Genomic DNA, 15,865 nt, shown 5'->3' with positions numbered 1-15,865 from the left:
AAGGCATATACATTTTGATGTCATCTTAATTGTTTTTAAAGACCCCCCCTCAGATAGTCATAGTGGGACAACTAATAAACCTTATTAACATTATCTTGTTTGGATTATATCTCTTATGGGAATAAAGTTAATTGCCTCAGAGTGTCAACATCTGGCTGAGCTAGTTGGAGTCCACCTTGGACTAGTCTATATAAGAAGTTAGCATCTTAGGTAAGATTCATTAGACTTGCAGCACTGCTGGTTGTATATTATATGAGCAACCAGGTGTGAACAAGGATACAGGGTTTGGGTGATCCCTCTTACCCGCCCAGGGATCCAAGGCATTCAGTGCAAAACCTGGCCAGCAGCCCGAGTGAGTAGGAGCCATGTGACTCTGGTGAGTTGGAGTGTGCAACTGCCTCCTGCTTCAGAGCTACCTGATCCGAATACTAAGCAGAGCGAGTGCCGGGCTGAGTGTAAGACACTGAAGACACTGCAGAGAAAGGTGCTTATTCCAGAAACATTACAAAACATGGAGATTAAAGACCAGGGAGCCCAAATGGAGCCGCTGCTGCCCACGGTAAGAGACAACCTGCTGTCATGTAGATTTAACCGCATTTGCTGCAAAGCCTGTCAGGCAAGCGGTCTGCTAGCTAGGTGCAGCGAGTGTACTTTTGGGGGTGGTGGATAGCTCCCACAACATATGGACAGGGGTCTCCTCCCATCTCGGGTGACTGAAATGCATAACGCAAAGCACATGATTATTTCCCCCTTCTCAATATGGATGCACTACGGTGATGAAATGTCTCATGTTTGCTGCTGTTTGAAGACATGGCTAGGTTTTAGCAGCAGGGGCAGCTGTGTGTCTTTCCCTGCCTGTTACTGTCTATCTCTGTTTCTCAGGCTGTGCAGTGGTATTTCAAGTCCCTGCAAAGAGGCCCCCTTTTTATCACATTTAGCCGTGATAAATTTGCTCCTCATGCCTCGTCCCCCTGACAGGGAAGGGGATCCGCTGCTCTTGCAGCTCTAGAGGTTTAGTCTCTGCAGGAACCAGGGGAAAGGAGAGCAGAAGCCTTGCAGTGTGTGTGTGTGTGTGTGTGTGTGTGTGTGTGTGTGTGTGTGTGTGTGGTCAGTCTCTCTCAAAGGGAAACGTGTCATGGTTCACATACAAAGAAGGTATGCATTTTGGAGGAACAGGCACACAATTCAAATTTGAACATCTGAAAGGTTCCTGAAGTATCATTTGGAAACAGCCTGTTTATCTCTGGGTCTTTAAGCCTCTTCCCTAGATCTAATTCCTGGGTAAGTAGTTGATTTGCGTATCCTCTCCACAAATCTCTCTAGCCGGTTCACAGACTTTGTAGATCCTCAGGAAACATCTTCTGTATCCCGGAGCAGCTGATTTTACTGTGTTCAAAGAAAACAGAAAAGAAAAGAGAAGAAAAAAGAAGAGAAAAGAAAAAAGACCCAACAGTATTTTCTTGACGCAACAGAGATGCCAAACGAAAGCTTCCAGCATCTATTAGTGCTATCACAGCTCAGAATAGCAGGAATCTCCCTGCACCAAACCAGGCGGAGGGGCTGTTCTGAGCTCTCTGCTACTCAGGTCGGCGACCCACCTAGCGGACTAGGGACTGACAGCGAGCTGTCCATTCCGAGCCTATTTCTAGGTTTTGAACATACTTTTAAGTCAAATAATACCTCATGAGAGGTGGGCATATTCTAGGCCACTGTATTTTTAGGGCCTTACCCCTCCTGCCAGCTCAAAATTTGCAAGAGATTTCAGTTTGCATCCCGGAATCGGCTTTGGCTACTGAGCATGCCCAGTTTTCCTTAGGACGCCAGATTTGAGCCGGGAGGGAGCAAGGAAATGGGAAGAATGCAGGAGTCATCACTGAGAATGGAGCCTAAATAAAGGACAGGGAATAGGGGCAGTGTTAGAGAGGGGGGAAAAGGAAAACATGCCAGTTAGCCTGCTTACCTAAAAGCAGAGACCTTTCTTTGCAGATCAGAGTGGAATTATTTTACAAAATGCGAGTAAAAGGTTTGTGTGTCTTCCCAAACTTAAATAGATACTTGAGATGCTGTGGGTACTGAGAATAAAGGGTGTCAAGAATGTCAGAGAACTATTGTTCCCTGGATGATTGAAAGGAGCTATACACAGCAGTTGGGGAATGGATATTTAAGGAAGATTAAGATATGGGAGGGGGACCCTGTTTGGGAGGGAGGAGGTTGGAAGTTGTCCTAGAAAAGCAGTCTAAAGTCACTTTGATGTGGCATATGAGTCGTCACTCGTGGGGAACAGTTGAAGCAAATGAGCATTAACTGGAGGAATTTTGAAGAGACTGACATTATGGGCTAGATAAGCAATCAGTCTGTGGTTTGAAAGAGCAGGGAAAATACAAGTTTGTCTAGAAAAGAAGGTCTACAATAAGTTGATGGAAATTTTAGAAGAGTCCAAAGTTTGTATTTTATGTGGATAATGGCCAGTACAGAATAGTTTAATGGCAAGAGACGATTGTGTTAGCAGTTCAATTATAAGAAAAATAAGCCTGAGAGGTTGGAAAAGATGCTGAATTATTGGCCTACTTTTATAATTGTATAGAATTTTTAAGTTCCCCAAACGCTTTATGCATTTTTTTTAGTTCTGAAAACAATCATGTTAAAGCAGATATTAATATCTTATTTTTTTTAAATTTAGAAACTAAATTTATTGGGGTGACATTGTTTAATAAGAGTACGTACATAGGTTTCATGTAGACAGTGCTATAGCATTTGAACTGATTGTGTTGTGTGCCCATCACCCAAAGGCAAATCGTTTGCCGTTCCTGTATATTTGTCCCACTGTACACCCCCTTCCCTGCTGTAACCACTTCACTTTTATCTGTGTCCATGAGCCTCAGTTTTATATCCCACCTATATGGTATATATATTTGTCCCTCTTTACTATTATCTTAATTTTAAAGATGAGAACTTGAGGCACAGGGGGTTTAAATAACATATTTAAGGTCACGTAGTGAGTGATGAATCCAGGATTAGAATATAGGTCTTCTAAAACTAGTTCAGAAAAAAGAGCAGTTTTTTTCTTTTCATTTTTACATCACATTATTAACCAGGCTTATTATAATCAGATCCTGGAGTGGATTTTTATGCTTGGAAGAGAAAGAAATAGCTTTGGGTTCCATTTTAGAAAATTAGATGACTGCAAATAATTATATGAGAGGCAATATGATATAGTATTTAAAAGCAAAGTCTATAGGTCCCAGTGCAGCTTTTTACATGGTATATGATCATGGAAAAGTGATAAGCTTTAGTTTCTTCAACTGAAAAATGGGAAGTGAATGGTACATATCTCTTGGATTTTGTGAGCAGTAAATGAAATAACCTATGTCAAGTACCTGACATTTAGTAGTAAGTGCTCAAAAATTGGCTGCTATTATCATTATTGAAGGAAATATATAATAGAAACTGAGATTGAGTTCAGGTCTTCTGTAAGGTGGCTTGTCAGTACTACCTACTAAGAAGGAAATGTGGAGAGATGGAACACTGCTAAGGAAGGGGTTTTAGTTACCTCTGTGGAATCTTTGCAGGATGGTGGAAGAGCTAATTAAAAAGCTGTTGAAAACCAAGATTAGATATGGGACAGAAGCAGTCAGGTGTAGGAAGATGAAGAAGTCAAAGAGAAAGAAAAATCCCAAGACTAGACAAGTACACCTAATGAGTGAATGTGTGAATTTTGATTACAGTGAAAGGGAGAAAAGATTGTTTTTAAGCCTTCAACCTTTATCTTTATTTAGTATATATAAAGTCCGTTTTAAGGGTAAGTGAGGAGGAGTCTGTGATGTCTTTTTCTTTTCTCTCAGTTCTTCTTAGGACTCATCATTTTCTTTTGCTGAGCGTGGCATTATTGCATTTTGTAGGCCCTATCACTCGAAGGGTTGGGAAATTCAACTCGTGGGCCAGAGTACAGTCTGGCTTTGAGAGCCCCTGACTGTTATGTTTAAGGTTATTACAACAGCCATATTTCAGAAGAATTATTCACTTATTAAATGCCTACTATTGGTCAAACATTTATTTTAAAGATTTATATATTAATTTTTACAGAGAGAGAGGAGTTGTATATGAGGGGAGTAAGGGGTTACCAGGCAAGCCCAGGGTTTTGAATTGACAACCTCAGTGTTCCAGGTTGACACTCTATCCACTGTACCATCACAGGCCATGTGATCAAACATGGTTTTGATGCTGGGGATACAGCAAAGAACAAGATAGACAAAACCATGTCCACATATATCTCACAATGTTGTTCACCTAGAGATAAAGCTCAATTTTTTTTTTGAGAGACTGCTGTTTTCTCTTCAAATATTTAATCACTGTTAAAAGCTCTTTGAGATGGGCATATATGGAGAGTATATGCAACAGTCATGATGGTAATATCGCTATAGTAATGATTTAGAAGTATGTAGCCAGGAATTTAAGACATTACGTATGACTTCAAATTACATATGATTTCAAAGTACTGAATTTGTTTCTAAGAGTAACCTAAGAGTAGATTACTGGGCTATGCAAGATGCTTCCAGGAGACTATTTTTACAACTATTTCTATATTGTGCCTTTTACTCATAGGTGATATGTTATGGTTCCATGCTGGATTCCTTCTAAAATTCTGATGTTCTAAAAGGAACTTGTTTTAAGTTGAACTTATAAAAATACTCTCAGGTATGGAACTAGAGTAAAGATACTTTGTAAAGTAATTTGATAGTAAAGGATAGATGATGGAATTTAGCACCTTTAAAAAAGCAAATTTCAGATTTCCAAGAGGCCTGATTTATTGAATTATTTTATTTGTGAAAAACAGTTATGAAAAATCTCTTATATTAGTAAATCAGGGAAAAGAAAATGGGACTAAAATGTCCAAGTAACAAAAAAAGCACATAGTTGGCTAAGTCATATTGTTATTTCTATTTAACTTGAGTTGTAATTTAGATATAATATAAATGTAAAGAAAACATTCTTACTACATATGATAATACATAGGAAGCAAAATGCACTATAAGAAATCAATTCTCATTTCCACTTTCATGACTTGAATTGTTATTCTACAATGACAAGTGACTATAGAGATATAATATAATATAGGATGCTAAGGTTAGTAATGAGTAGTAGACTCTAAAGCTTACAGTATTAAGTTTATAATAAACATATTAAGTTTGGATGAGGAAGTGAGATAGTTTATAAGAGAGAGTTATAAAATATCTGGACCAACATCTGGAACTCAAATAGATTTAGAGAGCATGGTCAGAAAAATAATCACACTTCTAGTATTATTTTTTCTCAGCTCAGAATGCTGGTTACTTCAGAAGTAAACTGAGCATAGACAATAGAGCATTGCATGATGTCTCAAGTGAATGGAGAAATGTGCGTGCCACTTTCAACCCTTCTTTGTGGAGAAATTTCCATTTTTCTTTCTCTTGCCACATAGGTTACATTTCACTAGATTATTTGGCTCTCTATGAGGATACACTTTCAATTTATATAGTAAATATTAGTTAAGTGGTATTTACTTTTACTTAAAAATAGCTATAAATGAAAGTTCTAATATATTCTCCCATTTAAAAGATTGGTCTCATATACTCCCTGTGGTGTGTTGCTCTTATTTAGAAAGAGGGAATAATTAATGCATAATACATCTATTTTGTGAAATCACGTATGTTTTGGTCAGAGAAGAACTATAGAGATCAATTGGAGACTAGATTTTAGACTTACTCTTTAATTTACAGATGGTGAAACTGAATATCAATGAGATAAGGACATATATTTATGGGCATGCCATTTATACTAGTTAGTGGCCTAGAGTCCAAATATCTTGATTCCTACCTAGTTCATCATCCTTTTCACTATTGTATAATCCCTATTCAAGCGTAAACAAGTGTCAAATTAAAATGATGATGATGATTAGATAATCTTTGTGAACTAATAGATGATACTGTCTCAGGTTCATGCTAAACACAAACATCTCTAGTCTTCATAAATCCTGAAAAGTTGTTAATGTTATCTAGTCTTACAGATAAAGAAAACTAGGCTCAGAGGGTTGAATAAGTAACCCAAGTTCACATAGCTAATAAGTACTGAGCTAGGGTTTGAAAATATTGTTTCTAGTTGACTCTGCTCCCTTTAATGAAAGCCAATTAAAAAATAAAAAAGAATCTTATTATAAAATGGTCTATCACATCTACCTCTTTAAAAATCAATGTATTATGCTGCCAAGTGCTATAAAATGTAAGGCATTGCAGGTCATATATTGCATGAATTCAATTTATATAAAATATCCAGAATACGCAAATCCTTAGAGACTAAAGTAGATTAGTGGTTGCCAGGGCCTGCGGTGTAGGGAAGACTGGTAATAGCTATGCAGTTTCTTTTTGGAGTGACGAAAGTGTTCTTGAATTAGATAGTAGTGATTGTTGTACAACCTTGTGAATATACTAAAAACCACTGAATTGTACACTGCAAAATAGTGAATTTGATCTAAAAGAATAAGTTATTACTTGACTATTAACATTAATAGGGAGAATGTTGAGGGTCTCCAGAATATTTATATCAGTCATATTTATATTTATGAAAATTAAAGCATGCGCGCACGCGCGCGCGCACACACACACACACACACACTCTTTCTTCCAGATCGTCTGAACCACAAAATTTATTTTCTTTGTGATGAAGATAATGCTGAGTTTGGCCAAGGTTTCAGCAAACTATTTGTAGAACTAGAGGTCTTCTGGAATATATCTTCAAAGCTGAGTTAATAGAATAAGAAAATTATGGAGTAGAATATGTACAGAAAAAGAAGAAAACTACTTAAATTGGGCCAAATTGTATTTCTTTTCCAATCATCTTCTGAATTTTCTCTTGATTACTGAAAACTTGAACATAAGGAACATCAGGGCAAAAAAATTTCTAAGAAAAATAATTAAATTTCACTTTGTGTTATCAACATTGTTTTAAGATCATTGTTGGTCTAGCCTCATAAAGTGTTATGTTACTCTATATGTCAAACTCCAAAGAAAATTTTAATTAGCTATTTTATATTGATTTTTATAGTTTGTTTCTTCCAAGATCTCATGATGATAAGAGATGTTTTACAGATAATATATATACATAAGTGATTTACATATAAAATCTCCTATTGTAAGTGTATAATTCAATCATTTTCAGTAAATTTAAAGAGCTGTGTAGCTATCACTACAATCTGCTTTAGAACATTTCATTGCCTCCCCAAATTTTCTCCAGCCCATTTATATAGTGAATACTCCATTCCAACCCTAAACAGTGATTTGCTTTTTACTGATTTGCTTTGTCTCTGTAAATTTTCCTTTTCTGAAACTTTATATAAATGAAATTATACAATAGGTATTATTTTGTACCTGGCTTCTTTTACTTAAGTGACATGTTTTGAGTCCATACATGTGGTATGTATCATAAGTTTGTTCCTTTGTATTACCGAAAAGTATTACATTGTGTGGAGGTCTGACAGTTTGTTTATTGATAGTTTATGTCATTTATAGAGTCTCTAACTATAACTTTTAGCTGTTACAAATAATGTTGCTACAAATTCTCATGTATATGACTGTGTTGTTTTACTTGTACCATTTTACATATATCAGCTGGCCCAGTAATATAAGTGTTTTGGTTTCTCCACATTTTTGCTGACACTTGATACTGTCTGTCTTTTTGAATAGCCATTCTAATGAGTGTGAAGTAATATGCTGTTGTGATTTTGATTTGCATTTCATAATGACTAATTATCTTAGTCTATTTAGATTGTTATAACAAAATGCCACAATTCTGTTTATTAACAACAGACTTGATTTTGCACAGTTCTGGAAGCTAGGGAGTCCAAGATCAAGGAGCAACAGATTTGGTATCTGCTGTGAACCACTTCCCTGTTCATAAATGGCCATCTTTCGGCTACATTCTCGTAGCACAGAGGGAAAGTGGAGCTATCTGAGGCCTCTTTTATAAGAGTACTAATTCCTTATAAAAGACCTAATCAGCCTGACCTGTGGTGGCACAGTGGATAAAGCGTCGACCTGGAACGCTGAGGGCGCCGGTTCAAAACCCTGGGCTTGCCTGGTCAAGGCATATATGGGAGTTGATGCTTCCTGCTCCTCCCTCCACCTTCTCTCTCTCTCTCTCTCTCTCTCTCTCTCTCTCTCTCTCTCTCCTCTCTAAAAATTAATTAAAAAATTAAAAAAAAAAAGACCTAATCACCTCCCAAATGTTCTACTTTCTAATATCACATTGAGGACTAGGTTTTTTTTTTTTTTTTTTAATTTTTATTCGTTTATTTTAGAGAGGAGAGGGAGAGAGAGAGAGACAGAGAGAGAGACAGAGAGAGAGAAGGGAGAAGGAGCTGGAAGCATCAACTCCCATATGTGCCTTGACCAGGCAAGCCCAGGGTTTTGAACCAGCAACCTCAGCATTTCCAGGTCGACGCTTTATCCACTGCGCCACCACAGGTCAGGCCAGGACTAGGTTTTAACATAAGAATTTTGAGGGAGCACAGTCAATCTATACTACTAATGTTGAACATCTTTCCATGTGCTTATTAACCATTTGTATGCATTCTTTGACGAAATGTCTATTAAAATCTTTCACCCATTTTTCAAATTGTAAGAGCTTTTAAAATATATTTTGGATACAAGTTTCTTTTAAAGAATATAATTTCACAACTATTTTATCATTGGCCTTTAAGACAAAATGTTTTTTTAAATAAATATTTATTAATTTTAATGGGGTGACATCAATAAATCAGAGTACATATGTTCAAAGAAAACATCTCCAGGTTATCTTGTCATTCAGTTCTGTTGCATACCCATCACCCAAAGTCAGATTGTCCTCTGTCACCTTCTATCTGGTTTTCTTTGTGCCCCTCCCCCTCCCCCTTCTCCTCTCCCTTCCTCTCCTCCCCCGCATAACCACCACACTCTTGTCCATGTCTCTTAGTCTCATTTTTATGTCCCAACTATGTATGAAATCATGCAGTTCTTAGTTTTTTCTGATTTACTTATTTCACTCTGTATAATGTTATCAAGATCCAACCATTTTGTTGTAAATTATCCGATGTCATCATTTCTTATGGCTGAGTAGTATTCCATAGTGTATATGTGCCACATTTTCTTTATCCAGTCATCTATTGAAGGGCTTTTTGTTTGTTTCCATGTCTTGGCCACTGTGAACAATGCTGCAATAAACATGGGGCTACATGTGTTTTTACGTATCTGAGTTTTGGGTGTATATACCCAGTAGAGGGATTGCTGGGTCATAAGGTAGTTCTATTTTCAGTTTTTTGAGGAACCACCATACTTTCTTCCATAATGGTTATACTACTTTACAGTCCCACCAATAGTGAATGAGGGTTCCTTTTTCTCCACAGCCTCTCCAACACTTGCTATTACCTGTCTTGTTGAGAATAGCTAACAGGTGTGAGGTGGTATCTCATTGTAGTTTTAATTTGCATTTCTCTAATAACTAATGAAGATGAGCATCTTTTCATATATCTGTTGGCCATTTGTATTTCTTCCTGGGAGAAGTATCTGTTCATGTCCTTTTCCCATTTTTTTATTGGATTGTTTGTTTGTTTGTTGTTGAGTTTTATGAGTTCTTTGTATATTTTGGATATTAGGCCCTTATCTGAGCTGTTGTTTGAAAATATTATTTCCTATTTAGTTGGCTTTCTGTTTATTTTGTTGTCAGTTTCTCCTGTGGAGCAAAAACTCCTTAGTCTGATGTATCTTTGCCTTCACTTCTCTTGCCTTTGGAGTCAAATTCATAAAATGCTCTTTAAAACCAAGGTTCATGAGTTTAGTACTTATGTTTTCGCCTAGGTATATGGTCTACCGGAAAGTTCTGCCGTTTTTGGAATGAAACAAAATACAAATTTTTCTTGCCGTCAGTAAACTTTGTTAAATAATATAATTCCCATTATTATTAATGATTTTGTATATCCCATTTTTGAAAGATGTTTTATCTTTTTTTTTTTTTACTGAAGCTGGAAACGGGGAGAGACAGTCAGACAGACTCCCGCATGCGCCCGACCGGGATCCACCTGGTACGCCCACCAGGGGCGATGCTCTGCCCACCAGGGGGCGATGCTCTGCCCCTCCGGGGCATTGCTCTGCCGCGACCAGAGCCACTCTAGCGCCTGGGGCAGAGGCCAAGGAGCCATCCCCAGCGCTCGGGCCATCCTTGCTCCAATGGAGCCTTGCTGCAGGAGGGGAAGAGAGAGAGAGGAAGGAGAGGGGGAGGGGTTGAGAAGCAGATGGGCGCTTCTCCTATGTGCCCTGGCCGGGAATCGAACCTGGGACTTCTGCACGCCAGGCCGACGCTCTACTGCTGAGCCAACCGGCCAGGGCTGTTTTATCTTTTGATGTGAAAAATTGAACCAGTGCTTGTTTGATATCTTTTTCATTTTTGAATTTTTTGCCCTTCAAAAAATTTTGTAAGGACAAAAACAAGTGATAGTCGGAGGGTGCAAAGTCCAGGGAATGTGGTGGATGCGACAGAATTTCCCAGCATAGTTCTGCAATTTTTTGATGAGTCCCCAAAGCAGCATGTGGCCTGGCATTATCATGATGCAGTATGATGTTCTTCCTGCAACCTTACTGTATTGGTTTGTTTCTAGTAATCTTTTTGTGGAGTCTTTGGTGTTTTCGATGTATAGGATCATATCATCTGCAAAAAGTGATACCTTTATTTCTTTTCTGATATGGATGCCTTTTATTTCTTTATCTTGTCTGATTGCTCTGGCTAGAACTTCTAGCACAACATTAAATAAGATTGGAGAGAGTGGACAACCCTGTCTTGTTCCTGATTTAAGGGGGAAAGTCCTTAGTTTTATGCTATTTAATATGATGTTAGCTGATGGTTTATCATATATGGCCTTTATCATGTTGAGATATTTTTCTTCTATACCCATTTTGTTGAGTGTCTTAACGTAAAGTTGTTTCGTATTTTATCGAATGCCTTTTCTGCATCTATTGATAAGATCATGTGGTTTTTGTTCTTTGTTTTGTTGATATGGTGTATTACATTAACCGTTTTATGTATGTTGAACCATCCTTGAGATTCTGGAAGAATCCCACTTGATCATGATGTATTTTTTTAAATATGTTGTTGTTGTATTCGATTTGCTAATATTTTGTTTAGTATTTTAGCATCTGTATTCATTAGAGATATTGGTCTGTAGTTTTCTTTTTTTGTGCCTTCCTTGCCAGGTTTCTGTATGAGAGTTATGTTGGCCTCATAAATTGTGTATGGAAGTATTGCTTCTTCTTCAATTTTGGAAGACTTTGAGTAGAATAGAAACCAGTTCTTCTTTGAATGTTTGATAGAATTCACTAGTATAACCGTCTGGGCCTGGACTTTTATTTTGGGGGAGGTTTTTAATGTTTTTTTTTTTATTTCCTCCCTGCTAATTGGTCTGTTTAGGCTTTCTGCTTCTTCATGACTCAGTCTAGGAAGGTTGTATTGTTCTAGGAATTTATCCATTTCTTCTAGATTGTTGAATTTGGTGGTATATAGTTTTTCATAGTATCCTACAATAATTCTTTATATATCTATAATGTCTGTGGTGATTTCTCCTCTTTCATTTTGGATTTTGTTTATATGAGTCCTTTCTCTTTATTCCTTGGTGAGTCTTGCCAAGAGTTTGTCAATTTTGTTGATCTTTTCAAAGAACCAGATACTTGTTTTATTATTTTTTTCTATAGTTTTTCTGTTCCCTATTTCATTTATTTCTTCTCTGATTTTTATTATTTCCTTTCTTTGGCTGGTTTTGGGTTGTCTTTGTTCTTCTTTTTCTAGTTCCTTAAGGTGTGAAGTTAAGTGGTTTACTTGAGCTCTCTCTTATTTGTTTATATAGGCCTGAAGTGATATGAACTTCCCTCTTATTACTGCTTTTGCTGCATCCCAGAGATTCTGATATGTTGTATTGTCATTTTCATTTGTCTATATATATATCTTGATCTCTGCGCTTATTTCTTCTTTGACCCATTCATTTTTTAAAAGTGTGTTGTTTAGTTTCCACATTTTTATGAGTTTTTTCCCTTTTATTTTTTACAGTTGAATTCTACTTTTAAGGCTTTATGACCAGAAAATATGCTTGATACAATTTCAATTTTTCTGAATTTGCTGGTGTTATTTTTGTAGCCCAACATATGGCCAATTCATGAGAATGTTCCATGTACACTAGAGAAAAATGTATGCTCTGTCGCTTTGGGATGAAGTGTCCTGTAGATGTCTATCATATCCAGGTGCTATAGTGTTTCGTTTAAGGCCAATATATCTTTATTAATTTTATGTTTGGATGAACAATCTAGAGCCATCAGCAGTGTATTGAGGTCTCCAAGTATGGTTGTATTTTTGTCAGTTTTTGTTTTTAGGTCAATAAGTAGCTGTCTTATATATTTTGGTGCTCCTTGGTTTGGTGCATATATATTAAGAATTGTTATGTCTTCTTGATTCAGTGTCTCCTTAATCATTATGAAATGATCATTTTTGTCTCTGATTACTTTTGATGTCTGATAGTCAGCATTATTAGATATGATTATTGCTACACCTGCTCTTTTTAAAATGTTATTTACTTGGAGTATTGTTTTCCAGCCTTTCACTTTGAATTTGTTGCTTAGATGTGTTTCTTGTAGGCAACATGCAGTAGAATTTTCTTTTTTAATCCATTCTGCTACTCTGTGTCTTTTTATTGGTGAGTTTAATCCATTTACATTTAATGTAATTATTGACACTTGTGGGTTCCCTATTGCCATTTTATAAATTGCTTTCTGTTAGTTTTGTATCTTGTTTGATTCTTCTCTTTTGTTTTTCTATTATTTGTTTTTGTTTGGTTGTATTCCATACTTCTTTCCTCCTTCTTTAGTTGCTACCTTTTTTAAGTCATGTGCTTTGTGGTGGTTTTTTTCAGGGGTGGTTACCATTAAGTAATGAAAAGGGTACCTACCATGTTCATTGTAGTACACTATCTTATGAGTGCTTCTGCACTTCATTGTCCTTTGCTACTGTTAATCTCCATTGTCTCCCCCCACCCCTTTTTTGTTGTCACAGTTTAAATTTGGTTTTATTGTGTTCTTGGTGGAACTTTTACTTGTGGTTTTGTTTTGTTTTGTTCTTTGTATCTGGTTGGAAAACCCCCTTTAGTATTTCCTGTAGTGGGTGTTTTCTGATGATAAATTTCCCCATCTTTTCTGTATCTGTGAATGTTTTTATTTCTCCTTTGTATTTGAAGGATAGCTTTGATGGGTATAGTATTCTTGGCTGAAAGTTCTTCTCTTTCAGAACTTTAAATATTGGGGTCCACTCTCTTCTAGCTTGTAGAGTTTCTGCTGAGAAATCCGATGATAATCTAATAGGCCTTCCTTTATATGTTGTATTCTTCTTTTTCTGGCTGCCTTGAGAATTTTTTCTTTGTCGTTGGTTTGTGCCAATTTCATTATGATGTGCCTTGGAGTAGGTTTGTTGGGGTTAAGAAAACTCAGTGTTCTGTTTGCTTCTTGAATTTGAGGCTTTAGTTCTTTCCACAGGCTTGGGAAGTTCTCATCTATTATTTGTTTGAATATGTTCTCCATTCCATTTTCTCTCCTTTTTCTGATATACATATTATTCTTATGTTAGTTTTTTTGATGGAGTCAGACAATTTCTGTAGGGCTTTCTCATTTTTTAAAAAATTTTTGAGTTTCTCTCTTTTTCTCTCTGTTGTGCCTCAAGTTACTTGTCTTCTATGTCACTAATCCTACCTTCTATCTGTCCTGTTCTATTAGCTAAGCTTGTTACTTTGTTTTTCAGTTCATAAATTGAGTTTTTCATCTTTGTTTGATTTATTTTTATAGTTTCAATTTCCTTGGTAATATAGTCTCTGTGTTTATCGAGTTGTTTTTTTGAGCTCCCTAAATTGCCTTTCTGTGTTTTCTTGTTTATCTCTGAGTATTTTTAGAATTTCTATTTTAAATTCTCTGTCATTTACCTCCAAGGTTTCCAATATATTAAATTTTTTCTCCATAAGTTTTTCCTCATCTATCTGTGCTACATCTCTGTCTTTTGTATCCATGATATTTGATTTCCTTTTCCTTAATGGCATCTGAGGGTGGTTTTGTTGATAGCACTTCATGTTCAGTGTGTGGGACTTTCAGATGTTCCAAGGATAGATTTTTCTGTCACTGCTTGAAGAACTTGTTGAAATTTTGGGAAGGGGTATCGGGAGCGCTCCTCACAGCGCTATTTCTCTGACATCATTCCCACTTAAGTTTTTAATTTTGATGAAGTGCAACTTTTTAATTTTTTAATTATTGAATATACTTTTTGTGTTGTATCTAAGATCTCTACCTATGCCAAGGTCACAATGCTTTTTTTCTTATTTTTTTTTCCTAGAAGTTTTGTAGCCTGCTCTCACATGTATGATAATCAAAATGATAAATATATATAGATATTTTTTGTATTTTTCTGAAGCTGGAAACAGGGAGAGACAGTCAGACAGACTCCCGCATGCGCCCGACCGGGATCCACCCGGCACGCCCACGAGGGGCGACGCTCTGCCCACCAGGGGGCAATGCTCTGCCCCTCCGGGGCGTTGCTCTGCTGCAACCAGAGCCACTCTAGCGCCTGGGGCAGAGGCCAAGGAGCCATCCCCAGCGCCCGGGCCATCTTTGCTCCAATGGAGCCTTGGCTGCAGGAGGGGAAGAGAGAGACAGAGAGGAAGGAGGGGAGGGGTGGAGAAGCAAATGGGCGCTTCTCCTATGTGCCCTGGCCGGGAATCGAACCTGGGTCCCCCACACACCAGGCCGACGCTCTACCGCTGAACCATCCGGCCAGGGCCCAAAATGATAAATATTTTGAGTTAATTTTTATATATTGTTTGAGGTAAGAGTCTAAGGCTTTATTTTTTTTGCATATAGATATCCAGTTGCCTTAGCACCATTTGTTAAAAAGATCGCCTTTCTCTATTGAATTTCCTTTGCAGTGTTGTTGAAATTAAATTGACTATAAATATAAGGTTATTTTATCTGAGCTCCCAAGTTAATCTATAATGTACCCTTACCCTAATTCCACATGGTCTTAATTATTGAAGCTTTATAGTAAAATTTGAAATCAGTTTGTAAGTCCTTCAACTTCGTTATGCTTTTTCAAAATTGTTTTGGGTATTCTAGGTTTTTTGTATTTTCATATAAATTTTAGGGTCCACTTGTTGAGTTCTACAAAATTCCTGCATTGATTATGATAGAGATTGCTTTGAATTCATAGATATCAATTTGACAATATTGGGTCTTCCAAAACATGTATGTGAACTGTTTCTCCATATTATTAGATCTTTAATATTGTATGACAATATTTTTAAATTTTATTTGTTTTAAGTTGACTTCTATACACTTTATCAAGGATGTTATGAAAATTCCTGAAGCACTATTTGTACAGAAGTGCTTATATTAAGCATAGGTCCAATTTCAAATAGTTCAGAACTACAGAGTCTTCTCAAAAGATAAAAATGGAGGCTAATCTTCTGACTCTGTGGGATACAGTAAGAATGTATTATTGATGAGGACTCTGTATAGTCTTGATTCTATGATAAAGTCTTTTAGTATTACCAAGACACTCATTCATCATTAAAATTATGCTCTGAAGATCTAATATATTTTTTAAAGAAGAATTTTCCCCTTGCATATTGAATGTGGTAGGTGGCTAGAGTGCCTCCAACATTTATTTGTACCCTCCTTCTTCTTGCTAATTCTGAGAATTCAAAATTATTTAGAGGAGGCTATTGCTTCCTAATGAATATATTTTTCTTTTTGACTAATAAGGCTTTGATGTCAAAGATGATAACCTG

The 15,865-nt window shown here is 36.7% G+C and overlaps 1 protein-coding gene across 1 annotated transcript in view; it reads left to right on the top strand.

Moving 5' to 3' along the window:
- The first annotated feature begins 356 nt into the window (after positions 1-356).
- Positions 357-15,865, top strand: part of SLC4A10 (solute carrier family 4 member 10) — a 330,272-nt gene continuing 314,763 nt past the window's right edge. Inside the window, exon 1 of the mRNA XM_066279000.1 lies at positions 357-559. Within this exon, the coding sequence (XP_066135097.1) occupies positions 512-559 (48 nt within the window). The 5' untranslated portion in view covers positions 357-511. The remainder of the gene's footprint in view (positions 560-15,865) is intronic.

The sequence above is a fragment of the Saccopteryx bilineata genome, chromosome 5, assembly GCF_036850765.1.
Source record: "Saccopteryx bilineata isolate mSacBil1 chromosome 5, mSacBil1_pri_phased_curated, whole genome shotgun sequence".
Classification (NCBI taxonomy): domain Eukaryota; kingdom Metazoa; phylum Chordata; class Mammalia; order Chiroptera; family Emballonuridae; genus Saccopteryx; species Saccopteryx bilineata.
This window is presented reverse-complemented; position numbering and strand designations above follow the sequence as displayed.